The sequence below is a fragment of the Erinaceus europaeus genome, chromosome 20 (assembly GCF_950295315.1).
Source record: "Erinaceus europaeus chromosome 20, mEriEur2.1, whole genome shotgun sequence".
In the NCBI taxonomy this organism is placed as follows: Eukaryota; Metazoa; Chordata; class Mammalia; order Eulipotyphla; family Erinaceidae; genus Erinaceus; species Erinaceus europaeus.
The window spans coordinates 14,239,773-14,258,583 of NC_080181.1; the positions used below are offsets into that span (position 1 = coordinate 14,239,773).

An 18,811-nucleotide genomic window follows, 5' to 3' on the forward strand; every position below is an offset into this window, starting at 1 on the left:
TTTCCGCACCGCCTCCCCCCGCCCCTGCCGTCGGGGGCGGCTTGGGGCGGAGCCAGGCGGCACCTTCGCGCCTGCGCCCTCTGCTGGACAAGCGGGGCAGCGGCGGGGGTGGGGCCAGTGTGGAGTCTGCGCACCAGGCACGGCCGAGCCTGCCATGTTGCCCGCGGGTTGTGTGGAGCCTGGTCCTCTGGAGGTTAAACTCTGGAATAATCAGGTGCAGACTGGCAGCCCAGGGAAGAGCCTTTAACAGGCTGAGGACTTGACTCAGAGCACCCACGTGCATATGTCTGAGGCCTCGGAATCCCAGGGTCAGTTTTGGGCACTACCTTTTTCCAGAGTTGAGTGGTGCTCTGGTTTCTCATCCTCTCTCTCATAATAAGTAAATAAGTAAATCTTAAAAAAGAGAGAGAGAAGGAAAATAGAACCTTGATGTCAAGTCTCGCCCTCGCCCCATGAGGAAATTCAGCTGAAAGTTATTAGCTTCTTCTCAAGGAAGGAGTAAAAGGGTAGTCATTTCCTCACCACCTGGGGGTTGAAACTCCTCATTAATCCAGAGCAAGGACTGGAATTTCTCACTGTTCGATCTTGATTAGATACCAGAAAGATTTCAGACATTCAGAGTTTAGAGTTCTTTTTAGACTTCTTCCAGGCCCTTTGACCTTATTTAAAAAGAGAGAGAGAGAGTTGGGCGGTGGTGCAGCAGGTTAAGTGCACATGGCACAAAGTGCAAGGACCGGCTTAAGGATCCTGGTTCAAGCTCCTGGCTCCCCACCTACAGTGGAGTCACTTCATAGGCGGTGAAGCAGGTCTGCAGGTGTCTGTCTTTCTCTCCCCCTCTCTGTCTTCCCCTCCTCTCTCCATTTCTCTGTCCTAGCCAACAACAACATCAATAACCTCAACAATGTTAACAAGGGCAACAAAAGGGAAAACAAATAAATAAAATTTATCTTTAAAAAAGCATGTGCATCTGTTTGTGTGTTTGCTTCAGAACACCAGTTCCTTTTCTGGGAATTGAATATGTACTTAAGACTCCCCTGCTCAGCGCATTGCAGCGCCAGCACCAGGCCCACAGGCCTGACCACAGAAGCTGTAAGACAGCTGCAAGCCCTGGCCTGCGAAGAGCTACTCCAACCAAGGAACAGGAATGCATTTCCCAGTCACTTCCACTTCTCTAATCTAAAAGTTCAGTTGGGAGAACTTTGAGAAAACGGAACCTCCTTTCCAAAGAAGGAAGTGACTACTCTAATGTGCTAATTTTGAGCCTTGTAGGGAGCACTTGTAGGGAGCCTACAAGTGCTACTGTGTCATAAAGTACACAGTTCCCCCTTGGACCTCCCTCCATACTCCTCCATAAAACCCTTGACTGATTAGGGAATTCATTTATCTCACACCATGGTAAAAGGAGGGAAATATCTCTGAATCCAAGGACCCTACAGCTAGACATCCTTATTTTGTAGTTCAGTGGCCTTTATTGATTAGGGAGTCAACATTATCATTTCATATAAGAAGAATTTCCTTTGACCTGTCCTAGAAATTCTTAGAATTTCTCTTCCTAGGGAAAATATATGCAATGCTCTTAGATAACTGATCAAAAGTTTTCAAGGTAGGTGCTTCCACTATAGTTGAAGGCCCACTTTTCACTATTTATCACTGGGTCTATTTAAAAAAAAAGGGAGGGGGACTCTCACTGGTTTCCCTGCCACCTTCATTTCATTCTGCCACCAGAGGAGTCCTTCTGAGTTTTAATTGACAGCACCACAGAAAAGCTTTAAGCACTCCCAACTGCCTCTCCCAACACTCCCAACTGAATGAAGTCAGTAGTCAAAATCTAATTCCAAAACACCTTACAATGGTATCTTATCCCAATATATATTGTTATCATGGTCTGGGAGGTGGTGCAGTGGCTAAGGCACTGGACTCTCAAGCATGAGGTCCTGAGTTCAATCCCTGGCAGCACATGTACCAGAGTGATGTCTGGTTCTTTCTCTGTCTCTCTCCTATCTTTCTCATTAATAAATAAATACAATCATATATATATATATATATATATATATATATATATATATATATCAGATTCTAAGGCAGAGAGAAGGGACAGACACACTGACACTTTAATGTAGGAAGCAGTGTTTACTATGCTGGCAGACTCAGCCAGACAGATGTCCACAAAAAGATTGGAAGCTGAGCACCATGGCACTTGCTTTTTTATATAGTCATTAACTTCCCCCTAGTAACTATAACAACAAATTCAAGAGGTTATCTTTTCTTTTTTATATATAAAGAGTACAACTTTTTGGGGTTATCAGCACACTCTTGGGCAAAAGTAGCAGATTCTTTTTTTTTTAAGATGTTATTTATTTATTTATTTATTTATTTATTTATTTATTTATTTATGAGAAACATAGGAGGAGAGAGAAAGAGCCAGACATCACTCTGGTACATGTGCTGCCGGGGATTGAACTCAGGACCTTCTGCTTGAGAGTCCAATGCTTTATCCATTGCGCCACCTCCCGGACCACAAAAGTAGCAGATTCTAAGGCTACCAACCAAAGGTCACTTTGGTTACAATAAGAAGCAGTAAAAAGCCCCATTTATGCTGAGATGAGGGAGAAGATTGTGACCAACTACAATTTTTTTTTCTTTTTTAAATATTTATTTATTTTCCCTTTTGTTACCCTTGTTTTTTTAAAAATTTATTTTCCCTTTTGTTGCCCTTGTTTTTTACTGTTGTTGTAGTTATTGTTGTTGTTACTGATGGCGTCGTTGTTGGATAGGACAGAGAGAAATGGAGAGAGGAGGGGAAGGCAGAGCAGAAGAGGAAGAGAAAGACAGACCTGCAGACCTGCTTCACCGCTTGTGAAGTGACCTCCCTGCAGGTAGGGAGCCAGCGGCTTGAACCGGGATCCTTGCTTCGGTCCTTGCGCTTCGTGCCTCATGGGCTTAAACAGCTGCTCCACTGCCAGACTCCCCTGTTTTTTTGGTTTTTTTTTAAAGTTTTTTTATTGTTGTTGTATTTATTATTGTTGTTGTTATTGATGTCGTCATTGTTAGATAGACCAGATAGAAATGGAGAGAGGAGGGGAAGAGAGAGGGGGAGAGAAAGACACCTGCAGACCTGCTCTACTGCTTGTGAATCGACTCCCCTACAGGTGGGGAGCAGGGGGCTCGAAACTTATGCCCCGGGTCCTTGGGCTTCAAGCCATGTACGCTTAACCCGCTGTGCTACTGCCAACTGAAATTTTCTTCAACTAAGAAGTTAACCCTTGCTTTATGCTGAGTGAATAATCAAATGGCAAATACCATAATTTGGGGGCCAAGTGTTGAAGTACTTGGTTGAGCACACATGTTACAGTGCACAAGGACCTGTGTTCAAGCCCCCCAGTGCCCACCTATGGCAGGGAAGCTTCACAATTGGTGAAACAAATACTGCAGATGTCACTCTTTCTCCCTATCTATCCCTTCCACTTTGGTTTCTATCTTTATCCAATAAACGAATAAATAATTTTTTTTTTTTTTTTTGCCTCCAGGGTTATTGCTGGGGCTTGGTGACTGCACCATGAATCCACTGCTCCTGGAGGCCATTTTTCCCCCTTTTGTTGCCCTTGTTGTAGCCATGTTGTGGTTATTACTGTTGTTGATGTTGTTCATTGTTGAATAGGACAGAGAGAAATGGAGAAAGGAGGGGAAGACAGAGAGGGGGAGAGAAAGACAGACACCTGCAGACCTGCTTCACCGCCTGTGAAGCGACTCCCCTGCAGGTGGGGAGCCTGGGGCTGGAACCGGGATCCTTATGGCAGTCCTTGTGCTTTGTGCCGCTTGCACTTTATCCCGCTGCACTACCGCCCGACCACGAAATTAAATATTTTTAAAAGAAAGTATTTTAAAAGAACATAAATTTGTTCACTGTCCATCATTGCTATTCAGAACATTCTTGTTTGCCTAAAGTGTGCTATTAAAATAAAATTCATTCTTCAAAATTCAACTCAAACATTGTATTCCTCACCAGACATACCAGTTTGAAATAAATCTCCCCTCCTCTAAGTAACCTCTAATAACCATTTTTTTCCTCACGGCTATCACACAATTTATACTATACTGCTGTACTGATTTAGGGCTTTCACAGTACCTAGTATTTCTTTCCTCTTACAGTAAAATTCCAGAATTGTGTATGAGCTTATCTAAGTTGTCCATACATCTTTGAATAGGTGAAGGCTTCCTCTTTGTATAATCTTCAGCATGTCCCTACAGAATGGAATAACATAATTTGCACTTGGTTTCTGCAACAGTGCTATATTTTTAAATATTCAAATGACTTCAAATTTGAATAAAGAAGGAAGAGATCGTTCCCTCCTCTATACCTTTTCAGAACTTCCAGATAGGATCCTGTTTAAAGGAAAGTGGAGGGGCTGGGTGGTGTACCTGGTTGAGTACGTTACAGTGTGCAAGGACCTGTATTTGAGTGCCCCAGTGCCCACCTGCAGGAGGAAAGGATTTCGAGTGGTGAAGCAGAGCTGCAGGTGTCTCTCTTTCTCTATTTTTCTCCCTAACTCCCCCTTCCCTCTCGATTTCTGGCTGTCTCTATCCAATAAGGATACTAATAAAACATTAAGTTAAAAAAAAAAAAGTGGTCCGGGAGGTGGTGCAGTGGATAAAGCATTGGACTCTCAAGCATGAGGTCCTGAGTTCAATCCCCAGCCACACATGTACCAGAGTGATATCTGGTTCTTTCTCTCTCTCTCCTCTTATCTGTCTCATTAATAAATAAATAAAAGCTTTAAAAAAAAAAAGGATGACAGAGGACCTAGTGGGGGTTGTATTATTATATGGAAAACTGGGAAATGTTATGCATGTACAAACTATTGTATTTACTGTTGAATGTAAAACATTAATTCCCCAATAAAGAAATTTAAAAAATAATAAAAAAGAAAAGCAGAAAATTACGTTATGACTTTTATGAAAACCTATATGAATGTAATGTGTATATATCCTTTAAAGAAGTAGGTCCTGTTCTTAATCATGTCTGAGTAAACAATTACATATTTTCAAAAAAATAAAAATAAAAAATTAAACAAAAAAAAAAAACAGGGAGTCGGGAGATAGCGAAGCAGGTTAAGTGCACTTGGCTCAAAGCGCAAGGACCAGCGTAAGGATCCCGGTTGGAGCCCCTGGCTCCCCACCTGCAGGGGAGTCGCTTCACAGGCAGCGAAGCAGGTCTGCAGGTGTCTATCTTTCTCCCCCTCACCCCCCCCCCGTCTTCCCCTCCTCTCTCCATTTCTCTCTATCCTATCTAACAACGACGACATCAGTAACAACAACAATAACTACAACAATAAAAAGACAACAAGGACAACAAAATGGGAAATAAATAAAATTAAATTTTAAAAAAAGCAAGGGGGTCGGGTGGTAGCGCAGTGGGTTAAGTGCACATGGGGCGAAGCTCAAGGACTAGTGTAAGGATTCTGGTTTGAGCCCTGGTTCCCCTCCTGCAGGAGGGGTCGCTTCACAGGCGGTGAAGCAGGTCTGCAGGTGTTTATCTTTCTCTCTACCTCTCTGTCTACCCCACTTCTGTCCATCTCTCTGTCCTATCCAACAACAATGACATCAATAACAACAATAATAATAACCAAAACAACGATAAAACAACAAAAGCAACAAAAGGGGGGAAATAGTCTCCAGAAGCAGTGGATTCGTAGTGCAGGCACCAAGACCCAGCAATAACCCTGGAGGCAATTAAAGAAAAAAGAATAAGAAAGAAGAATTCTGCTGAAAATGGTCTTTCCTATTTTCACTTCTGAAGTTAGTGAAAAATAGAAGAGGAGTGGTCTGGGAAGGGGTGCAGTGGCTAAGGCACTAGACTCTCAAGCTCATCCTGAGTTCAATCCCTGGCAGCACATATACCAGAGTGATGTCTGGTTCTTTCTCTCTCTTCTTTCTCATTAATAAATAAATAACATCTTTTTTTAAAAAAATGGAAGAGGAAAAAGAGAAAGAAAGGAAGAAAGAGAAAATGGAAGGTTGTAGGAACTTTTTTTTTTTTTTTGCATAGATGTTCTTGGCTTATTTTCAAAATGTACATGAGATGAATTTGGACTTTTGGTTACAGTGCAATTTCCATTCCTGGGTTAATCTAGGACTGGCTCAGTTTGTGTCACATTGTGTGACATGTGGTCCTTTTCTTATTTCACTTCACCTTCACCCCAAACCACATCCTCATTCTGCACCTGAAAGTCGGTTGACTGAAAATATTTGAAAAGTAAATGCACTTCGGAGGCACGACATGCTATTTGTGATTCTGTAGTCTATGTCCTTAATTTGCCATTCCATGCATGGCATGATGGAAACAATAACCTATTCTGTGGAAAAGTCTTCATTCATGCTTCTAGTGGAGGAAAATAACTTGGATTGGATTACTATAGCATTTTTGGGCGGGGAGAAAAGATTGGGATTAGGAAGAAGATATAAGAAATATGCTTTGAGATAAAATATTCTTCATAATAGGGAGTTGGGCAGTAGCGTAGAGGGTTAAGTGCACCTGGCGCAAAGCGCAAGGACTGATGTAAGGATCCGGGTTCAAGCCCCTGGCTCCCCACCTGCAGGGGAGTCGCTTCACAAGCGGTAAAGCAGGTTTACAGGTGTCTATCTTTCTCTCCCCCTCTCTGTCTTCCCCTCCTGTCTCAATTTCTCTCTGTCCTATCCAACAACAATGACATCAATAATATAAACAATAATAACTACAACAATAAAACAACAAGTGCAACAAAAGGGAATAAATAAATATTTAAAAAATTTAAATATTCTTCATATTTGGAAGATATGCGTAAGATTATCTGACCTCACAGTACAGAAGTTCTAGACTTCTCCAAGGACAAGCCTGGTTCTTGTGTTTTTAATCTGAAAAGATTGCTGGATAGGGGAGATAGTATAATGGTTATGATGCAAAAAGACTTTCATGCCTAGACTCCTGAATCAGCAGGTTCAATCCCCCACACCACCATAAAACAGAACTGAGCAGTGCTCTGGTAAAGAAAAAAAAATGTTTCAGCCACCGAAAGTGACAAATAAACACAAACCAGTCTCTGTGAGAATATGATACCCAGAGAAAGGATTTTTCGAATGGATCACAAATTTTATTTTAAAATGTAAACATCAATAAGTTTGCATACTTGTTAAAACAATAACATTAACAATTTAATTATTTTTTCTATTTGCACAGAACAGCATTATAATATAGAATATGTGCCATATAAAACATAAGCAAAGTTTATTTTATTGGCCAGATTGCTGAGGATTACACCTAGAATCTCATTCAGGGAACCTGATACCTGCTCAGCCATCCACCCAGCCATTATATTAAAGTTTATCTGAGCTACTCAAAGCCAGATCGGGAACTGTATGACTAATACCTCTCTGTAGTGATTCAGGAATGATAATGTCCTTCCAAAGCAAGGTGTGATGCTGATTTAGAAAACAAAAAAGGGGGGGTGCCAGGTGGTGGTGCATCTGGTTGAGCACACATGTTATAGTGCTCAGAGACCCAGGTTCGAGCCCCTAATCCCCACCTGCTGGGGGAAAGCTTGATGAGTGGTAAAGCAGGGCTGCAGGTGTCTCTCTGTTTCTCTCCTTCTCTATCACCCCCTCCTCTCTCGATTTCTGGTTGTCTCTATCCAATAAATAAATAAAGATGATACAAATTTTTTTTTTTAAATAGAGAAATACAGAAAAGGAAAACATATGCTCAATGAAATGGTCTTGAATTCTGCATAGAGATTTAGATTTAGCAGACAATTCCAGAGAGCCCCCATCAATGGCTTTGAACAAGGAAGGGATCATTTGTGCAGGTCTGGGACCACACCTGCATTTTCACACAACACACCCAAATAGCAAACCCCAGACATATGGGAACCACACAGCACGCCTCATACCTGACAATGCATAGCTGCTTAGCAGAGCCTCATACAGGCACCTGGAGCCCTCAGGGTACTTGGCATACCAGGACCCAGCAGGGTGAGGCCAGAGAAGTTGTATCTCCCATTCACACAATCAGGCACCTGACTGGGAGGTGCCACCACTGACTTCACATGGAGAGCAGATAGAGCCAGCCCCTGCAATCAGAGGAGGAAGAACAGTCTTCAGCTAGACCTGTCGTGGCCTTGCAGGCGTCTCATTCACATACTCAGTTTCCAAAAGAGAAAGGATTTTGAAATTCTTAGATCTCATGGCTATTCCTTCAGACCTACTCCTGGTGACAGACACTTCACCAAAAATGTTGAGGAAGATTGAAATAGAGAGCACTATTTAAAGATAACATCTTCAGGTCTCTTAATCCACAAGGACAAGGGAAGGGAGGAAGTCCTGGTGTTTTCCGTTTTCATTCTAGCTACTGAGGTTCCAGGGGTCCTGAGGATCCAAGAGTCATACAAAAGGCAAAGCTTTAAAATAGCATAGGACAAGAGAGAAGGTCTGGGCTGCCTGGCCAAGGCAAGTCATCTGTTATACCCCCTTCCACAGATTCATTTTTCCAATTACTCCAGCAAGATGCTAGGAAGCATCACCATGAGAAAGAAGACGTTATCCAGTGAATAATTTAAAACATTTAGGACACTCAGGAGAAAATCCACTAGAGGGAGCCCCAACCAACGTAGCGCTGGAGGGAGTCTAGGAAAGCAGTTTCTGGGAACCTGAAGAAACCACAGAAGCAACTAGAAAAACAGCAATATTAAGGTGCTGTGAGAGAAGATAGCCCTCTCACAGTTTAAACCCAGACCTTTTAGGATTTACAAAAGCAAATATTTGAAGGCCAGAAGACTAAAGCTCAGCCAAGGTTTTCATGACCAGTGAGGGCACTGGAACTCAGAGCTCTTTTGTTTCTCTCCACCTTCTCTGTTCTTGTATAATTGCAGCCTTCCATGGCAGCACCTGCAGTATGTGAGTCCACCTCTGCTCTGTGTCTCAATGCTCTGAATGGGAGCACCTTTTCACTATCTGCTTCTGTGTTTCTTTCCCATTATACCAGAGAATGCTTTCTTTCAGGGGATCTTCAGTTCTGAGCATAGTCATATCTTTTAGCTGATGGAAATAGTTGTAGAAAGTATAATGGTTATGCAAAGAGACTCTCATGCCTCAGGCTCCAAAGTACTACCACAGGCCAGAGCTGAGTAGTGCTCTGGTTAAAAAAAAAAAAAAAAAAGGAAAGTGGCTATCACCCAGTAATTTCTTCTGTGTTCACTCACCAGCATTATTTCAGACGTGTAAGTCAGTGGCTAGGAAAGTGGCTCAACAGGTAGAGCACATTCCTTGCAGCTGTGGGGCCCCAGCTTTGAAACCCAGCATCACATATTATGGAACATTACCCTTATCTCGCTCTTTCTCCCTCTCATAAAATAAATAACTACATCTAAACAAAAATGAAACAAACAGAAAACTAAAAGGCACAGGAGGTTGTGCAATAGGTAGAGCACTCAACTTGCACGTATGAGGTCCCTAGTTCAATTCCTAGCACTGCATATGCTAGTGTAATGCTCTGGTTTTCTCTCTCTTCTCTCTCCTTTTTTTTTTTTCTTTCCAATTTTTTAACCAGAGTACTGTTCAGCTCTGGCTTATGGTGGTGTGGGGGATTGTACCTGAGACTTTGGAGCTTCAGGCATGAGATTCTGTTTGCATAACCATTATGCTATCTCCCCTCCGCCCCTCTCTCTCCTTTTTTCTTCTCAGTAATACTTTTATTTTTCCCCTTATTATTACCAGGTTATCTCTGGGGCCTGGAGCCTGTACAACAAATCCACAGCATCCAGTGGCCAGAAAACCTTCCTTCTTTCTTTCATTTTATAAGACATAGATAAAATGTGAAAGGATGGGAGTTAGAGAGGGAGACACCTGAAGAGATTCTTCACTATTCCTGAAACTTTCCCTCTCTTGCAGCTGGGAAGTGGAGGCTCTGGGTCCTTGCCCATAGTAACATGTGTGCTCTACCAGGTATACCACCACCTGTACCCCAGTAAATAGATCCTTTTTTTTTTTTTGTAGCCCAGGAAGTGGCAACAGCAGATAAAATGTAGGATTCTCAGGCATGAGGTCCCAAGTTCCCAAGTTTAACCCCCAGCATCAAATATTCTGGAGTGATACTCTGGTTCTCTTTTCTTTCCTCCTCTCTGTCATAAAAAAATTACATAAATAAATCTTTTATTTTAAATACATTGTTTTCTTTTTTTTTTTTTTTTTTTTGCCTTCAAGGTTATCGCTGGGTATCCCTGCCTACACTATGAATCCACTGCTCCTGGAGGCCATTTTTCCCATTTTGTTGGTGTTGTTGTTATTATTGTTATTGTTGTAATAGCTGCTGCTGTTGTTAAACAGGACAGAGAGAAATCAAAAGAGGAGGGGAAGACAGACAGGAGTAAAGAAAGACAGCCATCTGCAGACCTGCTTCACTGCTTGCAAAACAACCTCCTGCAGGGGAGGAGGGGCCTCAAGCCTGGATCCTTACACTGGCCATTGCGCTTTATGCCATGTGCGCTCAATCTGCTGCGCTACTGCCCAGCCCCCTTAAATACATCTTTAAAAGAAAAAGCCAACAGCTCTCTTCTGTCTGCTTTTTTAAAAGATTTATTTATTTATTTATTTTAATTATCTTTATTAATTTATTTGGATACAGACAGCCAAAAATTGAGAGGGAGGGGGGTGATAGAAAGGGAGAGAGATAGACACCTGCAGGCCTGCTTCACCACTTGTGAAGCTTTCCCCTTGCAGGTGGGGGCCAGAGCCTCAAACCCCGGGCCCTTGCACACTGTAACAAGTACACTCAACCAGATGTGCCCCTTCCTGCTTTCCACTCTAATTTCACTTAATAAAATTCTGCCTGCTGCCCTCTACTTCCATTTAATAAAATTTGAAATATCTGAAATGTATTGTCTCAAAAAAAAAAAAAGTAAACATAGGTCTGTCCCTTATTAGTTTCCCACAGCAGGTAGTGCTACATGGAAATTAATATCATGACTAATGGACTTCAAAGCCCATTCTCCTCAAACTACACTTGGACTTTGGAGATAAGAAGAAAATTGACACTCTCACACACAGCACCTTGCTTATTTCATGCTATTGTGAACTGCTTTATGCTTTAGCCCTTTGCACCTCCCTGTGAACTCCATGTTTCCCAGTTGCCTGGAAACAAAGTTGTCTCCAGCAACCCAACATTCCAGTCCTGCCTCCCACAGGAGCTGGCCACCAGATTGGCTCCTAACACTGCCGCCAGCTCAGGCTTCTGACTGGTTGGACCTTTCCTCTGCTGGTCTCCAGGAGTGGGTTACTCTTCAGGGAGACACAACAGTGGCAGGAGAAAGGTCTTACAGGTAAGGAAGAGAGAGAGAAGGGGAAGAGGGGGAAGAGGTAAGAATTCAGGGACAAGACTGAAGTTCTCCAAAAGAGGACTGAGAAGAATGATTTCTGTATACAAAGCCAGGCTGGTACAAACTGCTCTGCCCCCCACCCCACCCCCACTGATCCCAGCAGGACACAAACAGGGGCTTCTAGAAAATAGAGAAGGCTGACTCAGAGACCTCTGTACAGCCTAAGTTTCAAGAAAGCATCCCCATTGTCCAGACCTAACCATGAGGTCTTTCCCTCTGGCAGGGCAGCAAGGAGATGCCACCTAAAACCAAAGACAGAGGCATGAAATCTGGGGCACAGAAGAAGAAAAAGAATACTGGTGCTGGTGAGCTGGGATGGGTGGAAGTGAGTGTTCCCTGCTCCTTCATGCTTCCCTCTACACGAGACCAGGCTGAGGCCCATCAGAGGGAATCCAGCCCCTGCATGGCAAGCTTTCATGGCTCTCCATCCTCCTAGCCTCACCTCCAGGTTCCATGGAGCTGAGACATGATGGGTACCTGTGCCTTGCCTGGAGCCTCCTCTGGCTCTGTGCTTTCTTTACACAGTCATTACACTTGTCTTGATTGCCTACTGTGTGCTGGGCAGAGAGGATGTGAGGTGAATTCAGGAGACGTCTCACTGAATGGGTCTCAGATCTTCTTTGGAGAGAAAGCCTAGGGTATGGGATGGAAGTGAGAGAGGGCAAAGAAGGCTGGAATCTTGGTGAACTGAGGTCCTGCCAACTTGTCAGAGCAGATGTGAAGGCTGACTCCATACACAGGCTGGCACTGCTGGAGAAGGAGCTGCTCCAAGACCGTCTGGGTAAGATTGGAGATTCTGGAAGGGTGGAAACAGAGGTGGGGCAGTAGAGTGTTTCTGTCTTCTGCAGGGACTTGGAGAGTGGAACTATGGTGGGCAGCTGAGCTGGCCTGGAATGATCCTCTAGAGGAAAAGATAGTCTCAAGTGTCTTAAGTTAGGATTCTGAGGAAGAAAGAAATGGACAGTGAGAGTTGATAAGGGCAGCTAGTTTTTATATATTTATTCATATATAATAAAAGCCCTTGACAAGAACTAGCTCTATATGTATTTATAATGCATCCATACATAATAAATTTATGGATAATAAATATACTATTCATAAGGTGCCAGGGTCTCTCCAATGTGTGATACTGTTGAGCCTACTCCCTTGCTCAGTTTCTTTTTTTTATTTTTTTGGGAGAGTGGACAGACATTACACTACCACTCCACCATCTATGGAGTATCCCCTGGTGCCATCCATGGTATTCCCATGTGATTCAGGCATATGAACCCAGGGCCTCGCACCTAGAGGGCATGTACTCTGCTGGGTGAGCCTTCCTGGCTGTGGAGCTGGGAGTGTGATAGCCACACACTCTCCCTGGAGCTCCAACTGGCTCAGTGCCTCTGGATGCTAGTTTTTATTGCCAGAACCAAGAGGAAGTTGTTTTTCCATGGTAATAGCCCATGGACTCTAGGGAGCCCAAACCAAATCCAGAGCAAGAATGAGAGGCATACCTGCCGCCACCTTTCTGGAGGTGGGCAAAGCTCATCAAGCCTGGAGAGCTGGGGGGTGGGGGGCTGACTCAGCAGGGGCCCCAGTCAGTCCTGAAGGTTGCTTGGATCACCTCCACAGCTCTACAGAGGAATGAGGCCCGCCAAGCCAAGGCTTCCGAAGAGCAGCTGAAGCAGAGGTTACAGGGACTGAAGGCTGAACTGGATGAGGCCCGGAGAGAAGGGAAGGCCATTTATACAGGTGTGTGGTTAGTAGAGCCAACAGGCACAAGACAGGGGCCTGGGAGAGAATAGCCAAGAGGGGAGGAGGGGAGGAGGGGAGAGAGGAAGAAAGAAGCGCACCCCCCCCCCCCCCCCCCGCAGGTAAGGAGCTGGGAGCTCCAACGGGGATCCTTGCTTGTGTCCTTGAGCTTTTGCACCATGCACCATGAGCTTTAACCCAATGTGCCACTGCCAGGCCCCCTCTAGCCCAGTTTTTAGATTTACTTATTTATGTACTAATGAGTGAAAAAGAAAAAAACAGAGAATCACTCTAATGGTTCCAGGGATCAAACTCAGTACTTCCTGCTTGCAAGTCCTGCACTCTACCAAGCCTATGCAGTCCTTAACTCACTGATCCCCTGGGAATGGGTAGATGGGATAGAACCTACATTCAAAGCTGGCCTGGGGGAGGGAAGCTGCACTCTATTCCTGGTCCCCAGGTTTTCAAGGTCTTCCAGCTTGACAGGTTCACAAGAATGACCAAAAGGCCTTTCAACTCCTGCTCCACTGGTCCAGTCAGAGGCCTCTCCATCCACATTCTCCCTTCCTTTCTCCACCACTCCATCCACATTGGGGTCTCCGGTTGCCCACTGCCCCCACAGAGATGAGCCTTCGGTGCCAGAAGCTGCAAGAGAAGCTGGACACCCGCAGCAGCCAGCTGGAGAAAGAATTGAGCGGCCTCAAAGAGGAGCTAGGTAGGCCCCCTCCTACTCCCCCCAGCCCTGCCTCTCTCAGGGTAACTGGGAAGGTGCAGTCCAAGAGTGGATTTAAATTTGTTTACCAGAACACTGTTCAATTCTGGCTTATGGTGGTACTAACCATTCAATTTAGGACCTTTGGCACCTCAGGCATGAAAGCCTTTTTGCATAACCATTATGATATCTCCCCAGCCCTTCTTTATCTTATTATTATTTTTTTAAATTTATTTATTGGGGAATTAATGTTTTACATTCAACAGTAAGTACAATAGTTTGTACATGCATAACATTCCCGTTTCCCATATAACAATACAACCCCCACTAGGTCCTCTGAAGGACCTGTATTATTATTTTTTAAGTATTTTATTTATTTACTTATTTATTTATTTATATTTTTGAGAGAGATGCAGAGAGAGAAAGACACAGTGAGAAACACCAGAGCACTGCTCAGCTCTGGTTAATGGTGGTGTGTGGACTGAACCTAGAACTTTGGAGCCTCAGGCATGACAGTTTCTTTGCATAACCATTATGCTATCTACCCTGCCCAGCCCTCCAACCCTTCTAAGAATGGATTAAAAGGTGAACCTTTCCATAGAAACAGCCTGGGAGCATGGATTGACCTGCCAATGCCCATGTCCAGTGGAGAAGCAATTACAGAAGCAGACCCACCTTCTGAGCCCCATAGTGATCCTGGGTTCACACTCCCAGAAAGATAAAGAACAGGAAGGCTTCCAGTGGAGGGGATGGGATACAGAACTCTGGTGGTGGGAATTTGTATGGAATTATACCTCTTTTATCCTAAGGCCTTATTGATTACTATTAAATAATTTTTTTTTAAAAAGCCAGATTAAAAAAATACAGGTACACCTTTCCAAGGTCACTGATCCTCCCACTGCAGACTGAGATACTTTGAATGATGAAAAATTTTATTTATTTACTTATTTATTAAAAAAAAAATTTTTTTGCCTCTAGGGTTATTGCTAGGACTCAACGACAATGATGATAACCATAAGGATAAAACAACAAGGGCTATTTTTGCCCTTGTTTTATCCTTGTTGTGGTTATCATTGTCACTGTTATTGTTGTTGGATAGGACAGAGAGAAATGGAGAGAGGAGGGGAGACAGAGAGGGGGAGAGAAAGATAGACACCAGCAGACCTGCTTCACCGTCTGTGAAGTGACTCCCCTGCAGGTGGGGAGCCGGAGGCTCGAACCGGGATTCTTACGCTTTGTGCCACCTGCACTTAACCCACTGTGCTACCGCCCAACCCCTTCTTCTTCTTCTTCTTTTTTTAAGAATTTATTTATTAATGAGAAAGATAGGAGAGAGAGAAAGAACCAGACATCACTCTGGTACATGTGCTGGCAGGGACTGAACTAGGGACCTTGTGGTTGAGAATCCAATGCTTTATCCACTGCACCACTGCCTGGACCACTGGTCTTGGTTTCAAGGTAGAATTGAAAGATCTTCATTTGTCTTGTAAGATCTATCACAATTTTAGCCTCCAAATGTTCCATCCTAAATAGCTTCATTTTAGCCAAGATAATCATGAGTTTGCTTACCCACCATTTGACCCTGAGTTACTTGTCTAAGCTGTACCCTAATTCATGTTTTTTAAAAGATTTATTTCATTTTTTTTTTTGAGGATGCACATTCCATTTTCATAATGGCTACAAGGCAGCAGTTTAATGGCAAGGGAACGATGGTTCACTGAAGCACAGTGCTCAGACCACCCAGGTCACTATATTAAGCACCAATCTTTCATTTGGCATTATTAACTCAAGTTTTCAGCATGCATGCAGAATCTCTGATAAAACATTTCACTAATGCTTGAAGTTGAATTGTTTTTGGCTTTTGTTCAGATGGGTGTCTAAAAAAGATTTATTTCATATGAGGTAGAAGGTTCCATATGAGAGAGAGAGAGCTGGAGCACCATTTCAGTACATGTGTCACCAGGGATTGACCCAGGAGCCATTTCTAGCTATTTCCTCAGCTGTCTTACCTTATGTTTAAATCTGATGGGGGGTTATTAAGCACCTTCTCTATACAAGGTGCTTCTCCATATGTTACCACATTTCCTCTCACAGTCAGCCAGGGGAGTATGTAGCATTCTATTAGGCACAGAGAACTACACAGTTTCATGATCGTGACACCCAGAGTCCAGACACAGCTTTACTGTCCCAAGTCCTGACTGGTCTACTTCAGCTCTTTTGGGGACTCTGGAATGATTCCACTCAAGATGTGCACCTTTAAGAGTCTGGGCTTAAGAGCAGAGCATCACCATCCTTTCCTTTTTTCATCTGTCTGCCCACATCCCAGAAATATGCCAGAGGGAGGCCAAGGCTGCCCGGGAGGAGGCCGAACGGGCCCTGGATGAGCGGGATGGAACTCTAGCACAGCTTCGGACCCACATAGCAGACATGGAGGCCAAGTATGAGGAAGTCTTACATGTAAGAATCACCCTTGGGTGGAGGGTAGATAGCATAATGGTTATGCAAACAGTCTCATGCCTGAGGCTCCAAAGTCCCAGGTTCAATCCCCCGCACCACCATAAGCCAGAGCTGAACAGTGCTCTGGTTAAAAAAGAAAAAAGAATCACCCTCTGCAGCCCCACCCCACTAGTGTGACAGGGACAAGTGTGGGAAAGGTGGATGGGGGAGAAACACCTCCACAGGGTCTCTGCTCCATCTCAGGGATAAAACCATCCTACCCATTCAGGAGAAGAATTTGAAGAAACCACCTGTGAGGAAAGCTTCCAGTCTCCCTAGGGCTGTCTCTCCTTCCTCCCACCTGCCCACTGCCAGGGGTCTGAACCTGGATGTCTACAGGGCAGCCTGGACCAGCTCTTGACCAAGATGAGAGCCATGAAGCCTCAGTGGGATGATGCCATGCTGAGACTCCATGCCAGGCACAAGGAGCAGCTCCGCAAGTTTGGACTCAATCCCCTGGATCTCTAAGGCTGTGAGTTACCAAGTCTCTGGGGCTCACTGGAGCTCTAGCAATAAAGCCCTCTCAATGTGGAACTCAACACAACAGTAGGCTGCGACTTTATGAAATGAGTAGAAATGAGTAAGTCTCATGGGAAACCCCCCCACACCTCTTTCTGGGCCAACCCATTACCCCAAGGCTGAATGGCAGGAGGGAACTTAGACAAGGGCTCACCCCTCTCCTAAGAAAGGTAGATGCCACTTCCAAACCTGTAGATATATTTATTTTTAGGGCAGGAAGATAGCATCATGGTTATGCAAAAAGACTTTCACCTCTGAGTCTCTGAGGTCCCAGGTTCTTTCCCCCATACCACCATAAGCCAGATCTGAGAAGTACTCTGGTCTCTCTCATTAAAATAAAATGGTTTTGTTTGTTAGCAGAGCACTGCTCAGCTTTGGTTTATGGTGGTGGTGGTGGGTGGTATTGAACTTGGGACCTCTAAGTCTCAGGCATGAGAGTCTTTTTGTATAACCATTATGCAACCGCTGCCCCCAAATATTTTATTCTTTAACCAGAGCACTGTTGGCCTTGATGGCTCATTGGTGGGAGGAAAGTCAGGCTTCGGGGAACTAACTGTGAGGCTGAGGTTGAGTGTGGTGTGGACTGCCTGTGAAAAAATGGGTGCCTGGAGGTACAGTCACCTCTTCAGTCTCACCCACCAGGGGTTGAACAGGGGGTCTCCGTCTCCAGGATTCTGTCCCCGTCAGTCTCCCCGCCACACAAAGACCTCCCCCACTTCTCTCTCTCTCACTGTGTGCCTGCTGATAATCTCACCTCCTCATTCCCAAACTAGGGCTAGGGCTAACTACAAAGCAGGGAGCCCTGCACTAAACTGAAGTCATTTTTCCTTACACTGATAAATTAAAGACCTATTGGCTATATTGGATATGCACAAATAATACCTGGGGACAACAAAAGGAGATCCCTGGGGGAAGTACATGTGACAACAATTAATGGCAGTGAGTGTGACAAGACTAAAATGGCCTAGGAGCAGAAGCTGCTGTACCCATTTAAAGGCTTTCAGAAAAGGAGCTACTTATCACCACTACAGCTTCTCAATCAGCTGGACTCAGACCAAAAGCCAGAATTATGGGTGGCTTGTAGTATGAGTGGCAGACTGTGGTCTCTATTTAGATGTGAAGAGGCTCTGTTGCTTGCCCTCACCCACAAACACCCTTCTTTCACTTATAGACATCAATGATGAGTATTAGGTTGTGTAGTTGAATAGCTAATGTTGGGGTATGTGAGTAGAGGTAAGTGAACTTTCGTTGGCTAGGGGTTGGTGAACTTTCATATGTGTGAGGGTTGGCCAGGGGGGAGCTCCCATGGCATGTGCTTGCTTTGCAGCAGAGGATTTCTTTAGGTGGACAGCCTACTATGATCTAGTTAGGCCCATCTAAGAATGGGTTAAGAAGAAAAGCTATTAGATTTAGCTCCAGAGAAAAGTGTTTATTCATACAGAAGGTCAGAAGAGGGAGATGGTCAAAACACAGTTGGTCATTTCAAGGAAAAATTGAGACTACTCCAGACCCTAGAAACTTTCAAGGGTAGATTTAGACTACACCAGATTCAAGAAACTTTCAAGGGGAGATCAGGATGCCCCAGACCTAGGGAACTCTCTAAGGAAAACATACCTATAATAACAATAATGCTGTTTGAGGCTACTCCTGATGTTAATGAAAACAATTATACATGATATCATCTGTATCCTTGATGTGAATGAAAATAATCTTATATAATGTCAACTATATCCAGGCAAAAAGTGTTTAAATAATAAACCTCTGCACAGACGCCCCTCTCCTGCACCTGAAACAGCTGATGTGTCTCTCACTTCGTTCATCTCGCCGACTCCCCCTTTCCTTCAGGGACTCTGAATTACTTTCGCCAGGCAGGCTCCTGGCAGCTCATGGAGGTGCTGGGGATCAAACCCAGGACTCTGGAGCCTCAGGTATGAGAGTCTCCTTGCCTAAT

General features: G+C 44.2%; 1 protein-coding gene across 3 annotated transcripts; it reads left to right on the top strand.

Annotated features, from left to right (window-relative positions):
• Positions 1 to 11,229: 11,229 nt before the first annotated feature.
• CCDC153 (coiled-coil domain containing 153) lies at positions 11,230 to 18,652 on the top strand. Of its 3 annotated transcripts, none has more exons than XM_007523581.3 (7): positions 11,230 to 11,345; positions 11,626 to 11,707; positions 12,118 to 12,183; positions 13,014 to 13,133; positions 13,756 to 13,848; positions 16,172 to 16,302; positions 16,681 to 18,652. In XM_007523581.3, the coding sequence occupies exons 2-7, from the start codon at positions 11,638 to 11,640 to the stop codon at positions 16,807 to 16,809; spliced, it is 609 nt and encodes a 202-aa protein (XP_007523643.2). In that variant the 5' UTR covers positions 11,230 to 11,345; positions 11,626 to 11,637; the 3' UTR covers positions 16,810 to 18,652. The 3 variants fall into 3 exon arrangements, with proteins under 3 accessions (XP_007523643.2, XP_060035898.1, XP_060035896.1); XM_060179913.1 differs by having other exon boundaries at positions 11,235 to 11,345; positions 16,571 to 18,652; XM_060179915.1 differs by lacking the exon at positions 12,118 to 12,183 and having other exon boundaries at positions 11,233 to 11,345; positions 16,571 to 18,652.
• Positions 18,653 to 18,811: the final 159 nt, after the last annotated feature.